This window comes from Protobothrops mucrosquamatus, unplaced genomic scaffold (assembly GCF_001527695.2).
Source record: "Protobothrops mucrosquamatus isolate PMUCROS unplaced genomic scaffold, P.Mucros_1.0 scaffold7107, whole genome shotgun sequence".
Lineage (NCBI taxonomy): Eukaryota > Metazoa > Chordata > Lepidosauria > Squamata > Viperidae > Protobothrops > Protobothrops mucrosquamatus.
The window spans coordinates 1-16,373 of NW_015392915.1; the positions used below are offsets into that span (position 1 = coordinate 1).

General features: G+C 44.5%; 1 protein-coding gene across 1 annotated transcript; it reads right to left on the reverse strand.

Annotated features, from left to right (window-relative positions):
* Positions 1-522: 522 nt before the first annotated feature.
* LOC107300446 (integrator complex subunit 4-like) lies at positions 523-16,212 on the reverse strand (the record flags this gene model as incomplete). Its single annotated transcript, XM_015829770.1, has 10 exons — positions 523-728; positions 4,483-4,657; positions 6,569-6,640; positions 7,466-7,586; positions 8,994-9,082; positions 9,748-9,798; positions 10,863-11,048; positions 11,956-12,062; positions 13,675-13,792; positions 16,015-16,212. Coding segments are annotated over 10 exons (1,323 nt in total), but the record flags the coding sequence as incomplete, so codon positions are not given.
* Positions 16,213-16,373: the final 161 nt, after the last annotated feature.

The window sequence follows — 16,373 nt, forward strand, 5'->3', positions numbered from 1 at the left end:
GGCCCTGCGGACGTCCAATGTGTGCCATTGCCGTTCCAGGTCATGTGACGGACGGGGGCAAAAGTCTCCTGTGCCCTATGAAACACTGTGTTGATCTTAGGGATAAAGGAAGGATCCAACCTGAGAACCACCCTGTCTTCGTGAAACGTGCACAGGTCTTCCCTGACAGATAAAGCTGCCAGCTTCGAGATGCGTCTGGCGGAGGTTATGGCTATCAGGAAGGCGACCTTGAGTGACAAGGATCTCAAAGAACAGGTTCTAATGGGTTCAAAGGGTGACGCAGTTAGGACCTGTAGAATTGAGGAGCAGTTGGAAGGTTAAGCCACAACTCAAGGAAGCAGAATTCAACTCTGCTCTTGAGGCTGGTTCATGGGGAGCCTATCCCGACCGAATGAAAACGACGACATTGATCATGTCACGATCATAACAACGTTCCCGCTGAAATCAAATGATCAAAGCGAAATCAATTCCAAAGGAAGCCCAAACTAAAAAAGGATTTGGGGATGGGGGGGAAATCCTTGCCTCCAAGACCCCCAGCACTGTGTCCAGCTGATCCTCTCGCAGGGTGATGTTGTTTGAAATCTTCCTCATGGTGTGAATCGACCGCAGCCTCACTTCCTCAATTTCGTCGTTAAACATGTCGACCAGAAAATCGAGGCACTTCTCGGCAAAAGAGGGCGAAGACTGGGCCAGCATGCAAAGGGCTTCCACGGCGGCAATCCGGACCTCTGAAAAAATAGATCAAGAGGGCGTGTCAGAGATGGAGAAAGGAAATGCCGGAATTCTCTCTTTGGAGGCTGTAAAGCAGGGGTCTTCAAACTTGGACGTTTTAGGACTTATGGACATCAACTCCCAGAATTCCTCAGCCAGAATAAGGGAACTATGGCCCCTTCATGACTTGTGGACTTCAACTCCCAGAATTCCTGAGCCAGCATGGGGAAAACTTTGGTCCATTCATGATTTGTGGACTTCAACTCCCAGAATTCCTCAGCCAGCATGGGGGAACTATGGCCCCTTCATGACTTGTGGACTTCAACTCCCAGAATTCCTCAGCCAGCGTCATTTGCATTCTTTTAGAGAGTCGTTGAGGCCACTTGGATATTTATTTATGTCCTCAGGGTCACTTGAATGGTGCAAATGGGTGTGGAGCCTTTTTGGAACTCCTTTCAGCACACCTATTTTCACTAGTCAGGTGACCCTGAGGACACAGATAAACCTCCAAGTGACCTCAATGACTCTCTAAAAGGAGGCAAATGACCAGCTGTCTGCAAGGAGTATAAATCCTTCCCTTCCCCACCATCCAGTCAGAGCGGAAGAAGCTTCTTGTGATGAGGAGCGAAACGTCTTCAAAGAAAAACAAGGGAGACCAGTTGCCTCCTGAAAAAAGCATCTTTGGGACAACCCTGACCTGGAGAACTGAGCGACATTTAACTGAATCAAGAGCTAGAAACTGGATGAAAGGCAGAGAAACGAAGGAAAAGAAACTTTTTCTAGGAGACGAGGACCACTTCCCACCCACCCCCCAAAAAAAGATTCAAGGGGCTGCCACTCACCGTACATCTCGTCTTCCAGGCCGTGAACAAAAGCGCCGCAGGCCCCCGATTCGATGAGGTTCACGGCTCCCGTGTCTATTTCTTCTTTGGGGGCATCGTCCCCCCATTTCCGACCGCTTGAGAATTCCCCAGAGCTGTACAGCTCTTTCGCCCGTTCGTGAGCCGTGCGCTTTCGCTGTGGGCCAAATTGTCAAGGAAGTCAGACATTTTAACACCTTCCAACCGTTTCTTTTAAATAATAATAATAATAATAATAACAATAACACTAACAACAATAATAAAAGTTGGAAGGGACCTTGGAGGTCATCTAATCCTACCCCCTGCTCAGGCAGGAAACCCTATACCATATAATAATAATAATAATAATAATAATAATAATAATAATAATAATAATAATAAAGTTGGAAGGGACCTTGGAGGTCATCTAGTTCAACCCCCTGCTCAGGCAGGAAACCCTACACCATTTCATAATAATAATAATAATAATAATAATAATAATAATAATAATAATAATAATAATAGTAGTAGTAGTAGTAGTACTACTACTAGTAGTAGTAGTAGTAGTAATAATAATAATAATAATAATAATAAAGTTGGAAGGGACCTTGGAGGTCATCTAGTCAACCCCCTGCTCAGGCAGGAAACCCTACACCATTTCGGACAAATGGCTGTCCAGTCTCTTCTTAGAAACCTCCAGTGTTGGAGCATTCACCGCTTCTGGAGGCAGGTAGTTCCACTGGTTAATTGTTCTCACTGTCAGGAAGTTTCTCCTTAGTTCTAGGTTGCTTCTCTCCTTGATGAGTTTCCATCCGTTGCTTCTTGTCCTGCTTTCAGGCGCTTTGGAGAATAGCTTGACTCCCTCTTCTTTGGGGTAGCCCCTGAGATACTGGAAGACTGCTATCATGTCCCCCCTGGTCCTTCTCTTCATTAAACTAGACATTCCCAATTAGAGCAGCCGTTCCTTATGTTTTAGCCTCCAGCTTAAGTCCTCGCTTAACGAGAAAAGCCGGAATTTCCACCGACTGCTCTGCTTAGTAATGGAAATTCTGGAGCTTCCTATCGTGGTTGTTAGGTAAATCAATGCGGTCACTAACAAGGACCGCTCAGCTGCTCTTTTCATTCCCAAAGTGCGCTCTCTCTCAGCAGCCCAACCCCCACCTCACAAGATTGTTGTGAGGAAAAAAAGGTGGAGAAAGGTGTGTTGGATAGGATTGCCACCTTGAGCTATTTGTAAAAATAATAACGGCAGCGTGTACAGTAAAGTAGAGTAGGGCAGGAGTAGGGCAGGGGTAGGCAACCTTGGCTCTTTTATGACTCGTGGACTTCAACTCCCAGAATTCCTGAGCCAGCCATGCTGAGGGGAAAGGGAGAGGTTTCCAAGCTGAGCCATGCTGGCTCAGGAATTCTGGGAGTTGAAGTCCGCGAGTCATGAAGGGGCCAAAGTTTCCCCCATGCTGGCTCAGGAATTCTGGGAGTTGAAGTCCACGAGTCATGAAGGGGCCATAGTTTCCCCCTGCTGGCTCAGGAATTCTGGGAGTTGAAGTCCACGAGTCATGAAGGGGCCATNCATGGGGGAACTATGGCCCCTTCATGACTGGTGGACTTCAACTCCCAGAATTCCTGAGCCAGCATGGAGGAACTATGGCCCCTTCATGACTTGTGGACTTCAACTCCCAGAATTCCTGAGCCAGCATGGGGGAACTATGCCCCCTTCATGACTTGGGCACTTCAACTCCCAGAATTCCTCAGCCAGCATGGGGGAACAATGGCCCCTTCATGACCTGTGGACTTCAACTCCCAGAATTCCTGAGCCAGCATGGGGGAACAATGGCCCCTTCATCACTCGTGGACTTCAACTCCCAGAATTCCTCAGGCAGCATGGGGGAACTATGGCCCCTTCATGACTTGTGGACTTCAACTCCCAGAATTCCTCAGCCAGCGTCATTTGCATTCTTTTAGAGAGTCGTTGAGGCCACTTGGAGATTTATTTATGTCCTCAGGGTTACCTGAATGGTGCAAATGGGTGTGGAGCCTTTTTGGAACTCCTTTCAGCACACCTATTTTCACTAGTCAGGTGACCCTGAGGACACAGATAAACCTCCAAGTGGCCTCAACGACTCTCTAAAAGGATGCAAATGACGCTGGCTGAGGAATTCTGGGAGTTAAAGTCCACAAGTCATGAAGGGGGCATAGTTCCCCCATGCTGCCTGAGGAATTCTGGGAGTTGAAGTCCACGAGTGATGAAGGGGCCATTGTTCCCCCATGCTGGCTCAGGAATTCTGGGAGTTGAAGTCCACAGGTCATGAAGGGGCCATTGTTCCCCCATGCTGGCTGAGGAATTCTGGGAGTTGAAGTCCCCAAGTCGTGAAGGGGCCATAGTTCCCCCATGCTGGCTGAGGAATTCTGGGAGTTGAAGTCCACTGGTCATGAAGGGGCCATAGTTCCCCCATGCTGGCTGAGGAATTCTGGGAGTTGAAGTCCACAAATCATGAAGGGACCAAAGTTTTCCCCATGCTGGCTGAGGAATTCTGGGAGTTGAAGTCCACAAGTCATGAAGGGGCCATCGTTCCCTTGTGCTGGCTGAGGAATTCTGGGAGTTGATGTCCGCGAGTCCTAAAAGGACCAAGTTTGAAGACCTCTGTCTGAAAGGAGTATAAATCCTTCCCTTCCCCACCATCCAGTCAGAGCGGAAGAAGCTTCTTGGGATGAGGAGCAAAACGTCTTCAAAGAAAAACAAGGGAGCCCAGTTGCCTCCTGAAAAAAGCACCTTTGGGACAACCCTGACCTGGAGAACTGAGCGACATTTAACTGAATCAAGAGCTAGAAACCGGATGAAAGGCAGAGAAACGAAGGAAAGGAAACTTTTTCTAGGAGACGAGGACCGCTTCCCCCCATCCCCCCCAAAAAGATTCAAGGGGCTGCCACTCACCGTACATCTCGTCTTCCAGGCCGTGAACAAAAGCACCGCAGGCCCCCGATTCGATGAGGTTCACGGCTCCCGTGTCTATTTCTTCTTTGGGGGCATCGTCCCCCCATTTCCGGCCGCTTGAGAATTCCCCGGAGCTGTACAGCTCTTTCGCCCGTTCGTGAGCCGTGCGCTTTCGCTGTGGGCCAAACCGTCAAGGAAGTCAGACATTTTAACACCTTCCAACCGTTTCTTTTAAATAATAATAACAACAACAATAATAAAAGTTGGAAGGGACCTTGGAGGTCATCTAATCCAACCCCCGCTCAGGCAGGAAACCCTATACCATATAATAATAATAATAATAATAATAATAATAATAAAATAATAATAAAATAATAAAATAATAATAATAATAATAATAATAATAATAATAATAATAATAATAATAATAATAATAATAATAATAATAATAATAATAATAATAATAATAAAAAAGTTGGAAGGGACCCCGGAGGTCATCTAGTCCAACCCCCTGGTCAGGCAGGAAACCCTACACCATTTCGGACAAATGGCTGTCCAATCTCTTCTTAGAAACTTCCAGTGTTGGAGCATTCACAGCTTCTGGAGGCAGGTTGTTCCACTGGTTAATTGTTCTCACTGTCAGGAAGTTTCTCCTGAGTTCTAAGTTGCTTCTCTCCTTGATGAGTTTCCACCCATTGCTTCTTGTCCTGCCTTCAGGGGCTTTGGAAAATAGCTTGACTCCCTCTTCTTTGGGGCAGCCCCTGAGATATTGGAAGGCTGCTATCATGTCCCCCCTCGTCCTTCTCTTCATTAAACTAGACACACCCAATTCCAGCAACCGTTCCTTCTATGTTTTAGCCTCCAGCTTAAGTCCTCGCTTAACGAGAAGAGCCGGAATTTCCACCGTCCTCACACGACTGCTCTGCTTAGCGATGGAAATTCTGGGGCTTCCTATCGTGGTTGTTAGGTAAATCAATGCGGTCGCTAAGCAAGGACTGCTCAGCTGCTCTTTTCATTCCCAAAGTGCTCTCTCTCTCAGCCCAATCCCCACCTCACAAGATTGTTGTTGTGAGGAAAAAAAGGTGGAGAAAGGTGTGTTGGATAGGATTGCCACCTTGAGCTATTTGTAAAAATAATGACAGCGTGTACAGTAAAGTAGAGTAGGGCAGGAGTAGGGCAGGGATAGGCAACCCTGGCTCTTTTATGACTGGTGGACTTCAACTCCCAGAATTCCTGAGCCAGCCATGCTGAGGGGAAAGGGAGAGGTTTCCAAGCTGAGCCATGCTGCCTCAGGAATTCTGGGAGTTGAAGTCCCCAAGTCATGAAGGGGCCATAGTTCCCCCATGCTGGCTCAGGAATTCTGGGAGTTGAAGTCCACAAGTCATGAAGGGGCCATAGATTCCCCCATGCTGGCTCAGGAATTCTGGGAGTTGAAGTCCACAAGTCATGAAGGGGCCATAGTTCCCCCATGCTGGCTCAGGAATTCTGGGAGTTGAAGTCCACGAGTCATGAAGGGGCCATAGTTCCCCCATGCTGGCTCAGGAATTCTGGGAGTTGAAGTTCACGAGTCATGAAGGGGCCATAGTTCCCCCATGCTGGCTCAGAAATTCTGGGAGTTGAAGTCCCCGAGTCATAAAAGAGCCAAGGTTGCCTACCCCTGGAGTAGGGGAAGAGTAAAATAATAAAACAAAATCAGAAAGGATTCAAAAGAATCAATTGTGCCACCTCCAGACTCCCAAGAAGCTTTATATTGATGCGGTTATTACTTGCAGAAACGTGAGAAAAAATGTTTATATTTAATTGTCATTTATTTAAATAAGAATTGTATTAATTTAAGGTTGGCAGAAGAGAATGTTATTGGAAGAAGAGGAAATCAAGCAAAGCTATCATATGGACTCTAGAATTATAGAAATTAATTGTTATTGTTTTTTAAACATTAACCCAGACAACACGATGTTTACCAAATATTAAGGTATACGTTAAAAATCAATAAAACATTTAAAAAAAAATTGTGCAGCCCCCAGACTCCCAGGGTTTGGAAATACAGGTATAAGCTCCAGCCACAAAACAGAACAGAATGCCTTACCCTCAAATCTGACATCAGTTTCTTGTCCAAGGTCTGTTCTAAAAAATGAGAGCTGACTTGCTGCATAGACCCCTGGAAAACAGGTGGGAAAAACAGAAATTTTTCATCAGCATTCATCAGAAATTTCATTTTAATCCCAATGAACGTTAAGACAATTATTTAACTCGCATCTGGTAGGTGGGTAGAGAGTTTCAAGTCATTTCAAACTGGGTGATGCTAAGAATGTGTCCTTTTTAAAACAGAGATTCCCCAAATTTTGGCAACTTTCAGATTTATGGACTTCCAACTCCCAGAATTCCTGGGGAATTCCTGGGGAATTCTGGGAGTTGAAGTGCTATTATTCTATGTTCCTTGTTAAGTCTTGAAGTTGCCAAATTTGGAGAGAGCCTGTTTTTAGAACAGGGGTCTTCAAACTTGGCCCTTTTATGACTTGTGGACTTCAACTCCCAGAATTCCTCAGCCAGAGTGCCTGGCTGAGGAATTCTGGGAATTGAAGTCCCCAAGTCATGAAGGGGCCATAGTTCCCCCATGTTGGCTGAGGAATTCTGGGAGTTGAAGTCCACAAGTCATAAAAGGGCCAGGTTTGAAGACCCCTGCTTTAGAATAACCCAGTCTCTTATTTCACAGATATTCAAAGGATGTTGCAGTACGCCCAACACCTTTTTTTCACCCCATATAAATAAAAGAGACTCAACAATGGAGCCATTTTTTTTAGTTTCTCCCAGGCTTCCCTTCATCCCTTTGAGCTTCAGGGTGGGACTTTCTGAAGCTCAGCACAAAGGCAAATGGACCATAAAGAGAGAGAACAAGGAAGCATTTTGGATTTCATATGGACCCGCTGGCAGGTGAGTTATGATCACCTTGGCAACTTGAAAAGAAGAAGGAGAGAGCCCTTACCAATAGCTTAGCCGCCTGGACTCTCACCACCCAGGAGCCATCGCTGACCATGTGGCAGATCTTCCCAAATGCATCGTCAACCAGCCGGATTTCTTCATTGGAAGATGGGATGGGGACAATGCTAGAGAGAGAGAAAAAGAGAAAGAGAGAGAGAGAGAGAGAGAGAAAGAAAGAGGGAGAGAGAGAGAGGGAGGGAGAGAGAGAGAGAGACAGAAAGACACAGAGAGAGAGAAAGACAGACATAGAGAGACAGAGAGCGAAAAGAGACAGAGACAGAGAGAGAGACAGAGAGAGAGACAGACGAAGAGTGAGACAGACAGAAAGAGATACAGAGACAGAGAGTGAAAAAGAGACAGAGCGAGAGAGACAGAAAGCGAGAAAGAGAGAGACAGAGACAGAGAGCGAGACAGAGAGAGAGAGAAAGGCAGAGGCAGAGACAGAGAGAGACAGAGTGAGAAAAGAGAGAGACAGAGAACGAGAGAGACAAAGAGAGAGACAGAGCGAGAAAAGAGAGACAGAAACAGAGAGCGAGAGAGACAGACAGAGAGCGAGAAAAGAGACAGAGACAGAGAGAGCGAGAAAGAGAGACAGAGACAGAGAGAGACAGAAAGAGAGACAGAGACAGAGAGCGAGAGAGACAGAGACAAAGAGAGACAGTGAGAAAAGAGACAGAGACAGAGAGAGCGAGAAAGAGAGACAGAGAGAGACAGAGACCGAGAGAAAGAGACAGAGAGACAGACAGAGAGCGAGAAAAGAGAGAGACAAAGGGAGAGACAGAGAGCGCGAGAAAGAGAGACAGAAATAGAGAGAGACAGAGAGCAAGAAGAGGGAGAGACAGACAGAGAGCAAGAAAAGAGAGACAGAGAGATAAATGATATTACAGGTATTCCTTGACTTATCGCAGTTCCGTTTAGTGCGTTCAAAGTTGCAACTGCACTGAAAAAAGCGACTTATGACCGTTTTTTTACATTTACAACCGTAGCGGCATCCCCACGATCATGAGATCAAAATTCGGACGGTTGGCAATTGGTTCATATTTATGACGGTCGCAGCGTGCCAGGGGGTCACGTGATCCCCCTTTGCGACCTTCTGATAAGCGAAGTCAATGGGGGAAGCCGGATTCATTTAACAGCCGTGTGACTCACTTAACAACTGCGGAGATTCACTTAATAACTGTGGCCAAAAACAGTTGTAAAACTGGGGCAAAACTTACTTAACATGTGTCTCACTTAGCGGCAGAAATTTTGGGCTCAGCTGCGGTCGTGGGTCAAGGACTACCTGTATTTGCTTAACAACTACCCCCCAAAAGATCCTAAAACTGGGTAACACCCCTGACCTTCTTTATTAGTTTTAGCTTTATTAGGCTCCATTAGGTTCACAACTCCGAGGGCTATCTGTACACCAGACTTTCACAGCAACTTTTAAGATGTCTGGACTTCAACTCCCAAAATTCCCTTCCCAACAGAGCTTCTCCCAATCCTGTTTACATGCTCTCCTTCCTGTGGAACGACCTAACACTTGCACGTACCTTTCTGCGTAAAGCTGGCTCAGGACCCAGGTGAGCTGCACCGCTACACTGCGGACCTGTTCGTAATCATCCATTAAGAGTTTGCAAGCCTGAAATGGAAGATTTCCAGGAGGTTATTAGCGGCCGGCCATTTCGCCGTTACAGGAAGTCCTCGACTTACAATAGTTCGTTTCGTGGCCATTCGAAGTCGCAACGTCACTGGAAATAGTGACTTGTGACCAATTTTCACACTTATGACCATTGCAGCATCCCCAGCTTGCTTTCATGGCTAAGGCGGGACTAGAACTCACCGTCTCCTGGTGACTGGCCCAAAGTCACCCAGCTGACTTTCGTGTCTAAGCAGGACTAGAACTCACCGTCTCCTGGTGACTGGCCCAAAGTAACCCAGCTGGCTTTCATATCTAAGCAAGACTAGAACTCACCATCTCCTGGTGATTGGCTCAAAGTCACCCAGCTGGTTTTCATGGCTAAGCAGGACTAGAACTCACCGTCTCCTGATGACTGGCCCAAAGTCACCCAGCTGGCTTTCCTGTCTAAGCAGGACTAGAAGTCACCGTCTCCTAGTGATTGGCTCAAAATCACCCAGTTGGCTTTCATGCCTAAGGTGGGACTAAAACTCACCATCTCCCACTTTCTAATCTGGTGCCTTAACCACTAGACCAAAACCTAATCAAAGCAGACCTCCTTAATATTTCTCTTGGATTCATCAAATATTAGAGCCCTTTGCTAAACTGGTATAGCATGTAATCATTACCTGGTTATAAATGGCTTGCTGCAACTTTAATCCCCTCTCGTGAAGCTGCAACTATAGAAAAACAAACGAACACCAGACTGTTATTATAGCAATTCAAAGAACATAAGGTTTTTTGCAAAACAACATGAAAATGTGTTGGAATACATGTTTGCATGTATTTTGTGCAACAACTACAGCCCATCAGTAGAGGGCAGTGTTTATAAGTTTGCATCTATGGTATATATATATATATACTCTATGTCTTTTTGTTCTGAGTAGAGTTTTCCCGACTCCTGTTGCAGTTGAGGAGAAAAACTCATGGTGACTGTACACTTTGTTCTGAATACAGAATTTCTAACAAAATGTTATGGGATTTTGGCTATATTTCCATAGCCCATTACTACAAAGGTCCAGTACAGATGGTCCTCAAGTTATGACTGGTCGCTTAGCGACTGTTCAAAGCTATGATGGACCCACCTTGCGGGTAGCTACAACCTAGTTCTGAAGTTTCAACAGTGGGGAGCCCTCCACAATCAGGGTGACCAAACTACGGGCAACACGGCTGCATTTACAGACGTTTGCAGGACCCCGCAATCGCAAGACCACATTTTACAATGAATTTACAGAAAATGAGCACTTCTGGTTTTTCAGCAGGACTGAAGTTGAAGTCCTCAAGTCATAAAAGAGCCAAGGTTCCCCACCCCTGGGCTAACCTCTACTTCTACATCTACACCAGGTATCTCCAAAACTTGTCAACTTTCAGACTCGTGGACTTCAACTCCCAGAATTCCACAGCCAGTTAGGGAATTCTGGGAGTTGAAGTCCACCAGTCTGAAAGTTGACACGTTTGGAGACCCCTGATCTAGACCAAGGAATTTTTTTTTCCTGAGAACTGCCAGAGTTAAGCCCTGTTTTAAGAAGAGACTGGACAGCCGTTTGTCTGAAATGGTGTAGGGTTCCTACCTGGGCAGGGGGTTGGACTCGATGACCTCCAAGGTCCCTTCCAACTTTATTATTATTATTATTATTATTATTATTATTATTATTATTATTATTATTATTATTATTATTATTATTATTATTATTATTATTATTATTATTATTTCTAAACCACTATTCTTCTCAGGCAGACCTACCATAGCCTTGATAGCTGCAGTCCTAACGCGTGGATCCTGGTCGTTGAAGTGATCCCCTATGATCTTCTGCACGTCTTTGGGAGACTGGCGTTCCCCTTCCTTCGAGGCAGCTTTCTCCACTGTCCCCAGACAGCCAATCAGGAGCAGGCATTTGTTCCTTACACCGTGGGAGGAATCTGTCAGATGCTACGGAGCAAAAAGGGAAAAGTAGATTGCCCCATGATTTTTTTCTGCTTTCTGGAGGTCAGGAGGGACCACAATACCCTTATAAACGATTATTATACATCGTGGCAGGAAGAAATGTTGAAAAACATTGATCTGTATCAGGGATGTCCATCTTTGGCAACTTTAAGCCTTGTGGACTTCAACTCTCAGAATTCCCCAGCCAGCATGGCTGGCTAAGGAATTCTGGGAGTTGAGGTCCACATGAGGTCAATACAATGCCTTGGTAAGGCCACATTTGGAATCCTGCATCCAGTTTTGGTCCCCACGATGTAAAAAAGATGTTGAGACTCTAGAAAGAGTGCAGACAAGAGCAACAAAGATGATCAGGGGGCTGGAGGCTAAAACATATAAGGAACAGTTGCTGGAATTGGGTAGGTCTAGTTTAATGAAGGGAAGGACGAGGGGGGACATGATAGCATTGTTCCAGTATCTCAGGGGCTGCCCCAAAGAAAAGGGAGTCAAGCTATTCTCCAAAGCGTCTGAAGGCAGGACGAGAAGCAATGGGTGGAAACTGATCAAGGAGAGAAGCAACCTAGAACTAAGGAGAAATTTCTTGACAGTTAGAACAATTAACCAGTGGAACAACCTGCCTCCAGACGCGGTGGATGCTCCAGCACTGGAAGTTTTTCAGAAGAGACTGGACAGCCATTTGTCTGAAATGGTACAGGGTTTCCTGCCTGAGCAGGGGGTTGGACTAGATGACCTCCAGGGTCCCTTCCAATTTATTATTATTAATAATAGAATTCTGGGAGTTGAAGTCCACAAGTCATAAAAGGTCCAAGTTTGAAGACCCCTGATCTATACAGTCAAATAACTTAAAAAAAACTCTTATGCTGACTTTTTTCGCTGGCTGACCATCTTGAATTACCTTGCATGCCACGTCTACAAGACGCCCTCGGACGGCAGGGTTTTCCTGAAGCTCATTCCCAATCACCAGCAAAGTATCCAAAAGCTGAGCCAGAACTTGGTGAGACTCTGGAAAACAAACCAAAAGCCACATCTACTCAGAAGAAGACATAGCGCAACAACCATGCTATAGAAAAAGGCTACTTATGTAAACAGGGAGCAAACTCCACCTCTATCTATCTATCTATCATCTATCTATCTATCTATCTATCTATCTATCTATCTATCTATCTATCTATCTATCTATCTATCTATCTATCTATCTATCTATCTATCTATCTATCCATCCATCCATCCATCCATCCATCCATCCATCCATCCATCTAATCTATTCATTATCTCTATCATCTAATTTATCTACTCTCTCGCTCATCTCTTATCTATCTATCTATCTATCTATCTATCTATCTATCTATCTATCTATCTATCTATCTATCTATATATATATATATATATATATATATATTCATTATCTATCTATCATCTAATCTATTCATATCTATCTATCTATCCCTCCATCCATCTAATCTATTCATTATCTCTATCAAGATAATATATATATATATATATATATATTCATTATCTATCTATCATCTAATCTATCTATCTATCATATCTATCTATCTATCTATTCATATCTATCTATCTATCTATCTATTCCATCCATCCATCCATCCATCCATAAAAGATTGGACAACCACTTGTCTGAAATGGAATGGGGTTTCCTGCTTGAGGAGAGGCTGGACTAGAGGACCTCCAAGGTCCCTTCCAACTGTTATTCTGACTTATGACCCTTTTTCACATGTAGGACCACTGCAGCGTCCCCACGGTCGCATGATCAAAATTCAGCGCTTTGGCACCTGACATGTACTTGCACTGTCCTGGGATCATGTGATCACAGTTTGTAATCTTCCCAGCCAGCACAAGCAAAGTCAATAGGGAAAGCCAAATTCGCTTCCCAATTGCACAATTCACTTAACAATTATAGTAACTCGTTTTATGGCAAAGAAGGTCCCAAAATGGGACACAACTCACTGAACAACTGCCTTGCTCAGCAACAGAAATTTTGGATTCAATTGTGGTCATAGGTTGAGGACTACCTGTTACTTTATTAGTGCCATATTCTACAAACACACAGACATACCCGCACAGAGTTTTCCTCTTTCTTTCTTTCTTTCTTTCTTTCTTTCTTTCTTTCTTTCTTTCTTTTTCTTTCTTTCTTTCTTTCTTTCTCTTTCTTTCTTTCTTTTTCTTTCATTCTTTTTCTTTCTTTCTCTTTCTTTCTTTTCTTTCATTTTCTCTTTCTTTGTCTTTCTTTTTTTCTTTCTTTTTTCCTTCCTCCCTTCCTTTCTTTCCTTCCTTCCTTCCCTCCTTTCTTTCCTTTCTTTTTCTTTTTCTCTTTCTTTCTCTTTTCTTTCCTTCCTCCCTTTCTTTCTTTCGTTCCTTCCTTCCTTTTCTTTCCTTTCTTCCTTCCCTCTTTTCTTTCTTTCCTTCTTTCTCTTTTTTTCTCTCTCTCTCTCTTTCTTTCTCCCTCCCTCCCTCCCTCTCTCTCTCTTTTCTTTCTTTCTGAAAACATACCTGGCCACACAACTCACTCATGGTGACTCCAGGAACCTCATTGCCTCACATGCTTTACATATCATGAAACAATTCTTTAGTTGTGGGGAAAAAAATCACTTACTTTCAGTTTGGAGGGTATTAACGACATCGTCCAGAATGCAGTCGGGAGAAAAACCAGGAGTTCTGGATAGTAGGCCCAGCAAGGAAGCAATTTTCAGTCTGACAGAGGGATCATTTTCCTGGGTGATAAGAGAAGGGTGTCAAAATATCCTCTTGCCTGCCACCTTCCCAGCTGGCTCTGTTGCATGATAAACCAGGTGTGCACTTCACTAAACAACCACATAATTCACTTAACAACTGTGCCAAAAAAAGGTCATAAAATCGGGTATGGTCACACTTATCGATTGTACAGCTTGATAATCACCACGATGTAAAAAAGATGTTGAGACTCTAGAAAGAGGGCAGAGAAGAGCAATAAAGATGATCAGGGGACTGGAAGCTAAAACATATAAGGAATGGTTGCTGGAATTGGGTATGTCTCTAGTTTAATGAAGAGAAGGACGAGGGGTGACATGATAGCAGTGTTCCAGTATCTCAGGGGCTGCCACAAAGCAGAGGGAGTCAAGCTATTTTCCAAGGTGCCTGAAGGCAGGACAAGAAGCAACGGATAGAAACTAATCAAGGAGAGAAGCAACCTAGAACTAAGGAGAAATTTCCTGACAATGAGAACAATTAACCAGTGGAACAACCTGCCTCCAGAAGCGGCGAATGCTCCAACACTGGAAGTTTTTAAGAAGAGACTGGACAGCCATTTGTCAGAAATGGTATAGGGTTTCCTGCCTGAGCAGGGGGTTGGACTAGATGACCTCCAAGGTCCCTTCCAACTTTACTATTATTATTATGACAAATTTTCCAGATATTTATTTTATTTTGTCAAATTTAGTCGCTGCCTATCTCGCCATGGGCTTCTTCTCGGCTGCTTACAATAATAAAAAGGAAGAAAATAAAAGGAGTGCAAACAGAAGTAAGCTAATAGAAAAATAAACAATAACAAAGCAATTGAGAATAATACAGGTAATCCTTAACTTACAACCGACTGTTCAGTGACTCTCCAAAGTGATGGCACTGAAAAGGACTTATGATCATTTTTCACATGACCGTCGCTGCACCCACATCATCACGTGATCAAAATTCAGATGCTTGACAACTGGTTCGTATTTATGACAGTTGCAGTGCCCCAGGGGGAGATCACGTGGTCCCCTTTTTCAGCCTCCTGACAAGCAAAGTTAACGGGAAAGCCAGAGATATATTTAACAACTACCGTACTTTACTAACTTAACTGCAGTGAGTCTCTTAACAACTGCGCCAACGAAGGTCGTAAAATGAGGCAAAATTCACTGAACAATGGTCTCACTTTCCAACAGAAACCTTGGGCTCCATTGTGGTGATAAGTCGAGGACTACCTGTCCATCAATATGATAAGCAAAAGGATAAAAGGATAAAAGGATGGACGGATGGATAGCAGAGAGCAAGGGGGAACGCAGGTGGAATGTGCCATTAATCCCAGTTTCCACTGTGGTCATAAATCAAGGATTACCTGTAAATCTCAAACATGGTTTCAGAACAGAATTGAGCTGGAAGGGACCTTGGAGGTCTTCTAGTCCAGCCCCCTGCTCAAGCAGGAGAACCTACAGTCCTATACCATCTCAGACAAGTGACTGTCTAGCCTCTTCTTAATCTCCAGTGATGGAGCGCCCACGATTTCTGGTGGCAAGCTGTTCCACTGGTTGATTGTCCTCACTGACAGGAAGTTTCTCCTTAATTCCAGTTTGCTTTTCTCTTTGGTCAGTTTCCAATCATTGTTTCTTGTCCTGCCCTCTGGTGCTTTGGAGAATAATCTGACCCCCTCTTCTTGGTGGCAGCCCCTCAGATACCGGAACACTATCATGTCGCCCCTATTTCTTCTTTTCTTTAGACTAGCCCAGGGGTAGGCAACCTTGGCTCTTTTATGACTCCTGGACTTCAACTCCCAGAATTCCTGAGCCAGCATGGCTCAGCTTGGAAACCTCTCCTTTTCCCCTCAGCATGGCTGGCTCAGGAATTCTGGGAGTTGAAGTCCACGAGTCATAAAAGAGCCAAAGTTGCCTACCCCTGGACTAGCTAAACCCAAGTCCCGCAGCCGTTCTTCGTATGTTTTAGTCTCCAGGCCTTTGATCATTTTAGTTGCTCTTCTCTGAACTTTTTCCAAACTCTCAACATCTTTTTTGTGATATGGTGACCAAAATTGGCTGAGGTATTCCAGGTGTGATCTTACTAGGGTTTTATAAAGCGGTACTAATACCTCGTGTGATCTTGATTCTATGCCTCCGTTTATACAACCCAGGATTGTGTTAGCTTTTTTGACTGCTGCTGCACACTGCTGGCTCATAGTCAAGTTTCTCCCCCCACAGAATTGGCCTACCTTGTAATAATGTTCCAGCAAGATTCGCACGACGCCCTCCACGCTTTCAGCTTCTACAGGTTTTCGAGCGAACTGAAGAAGATACTGCAACGCATCAGCGGGCGATGTGGCCTTACAAAGATCTACATGAAGGGCGGCGGATTTGCTGGGCTTGGTTAGCCGGAGTTTTTTGGCCGAAATTTCTTCATGCTGCTGTTGCTGAAATATTAAGGTAGAGTTTACATTACGGTCAATTTTTTTGTTCTGTTTGTAATGGACTTTAGATCTTTTTATTTTATTATTATACTACCATAACAACCCTCGGTATTACAGATAGACCTCAACTTACAACCGTTCGTATAGTGACCGTTCAAAATTAC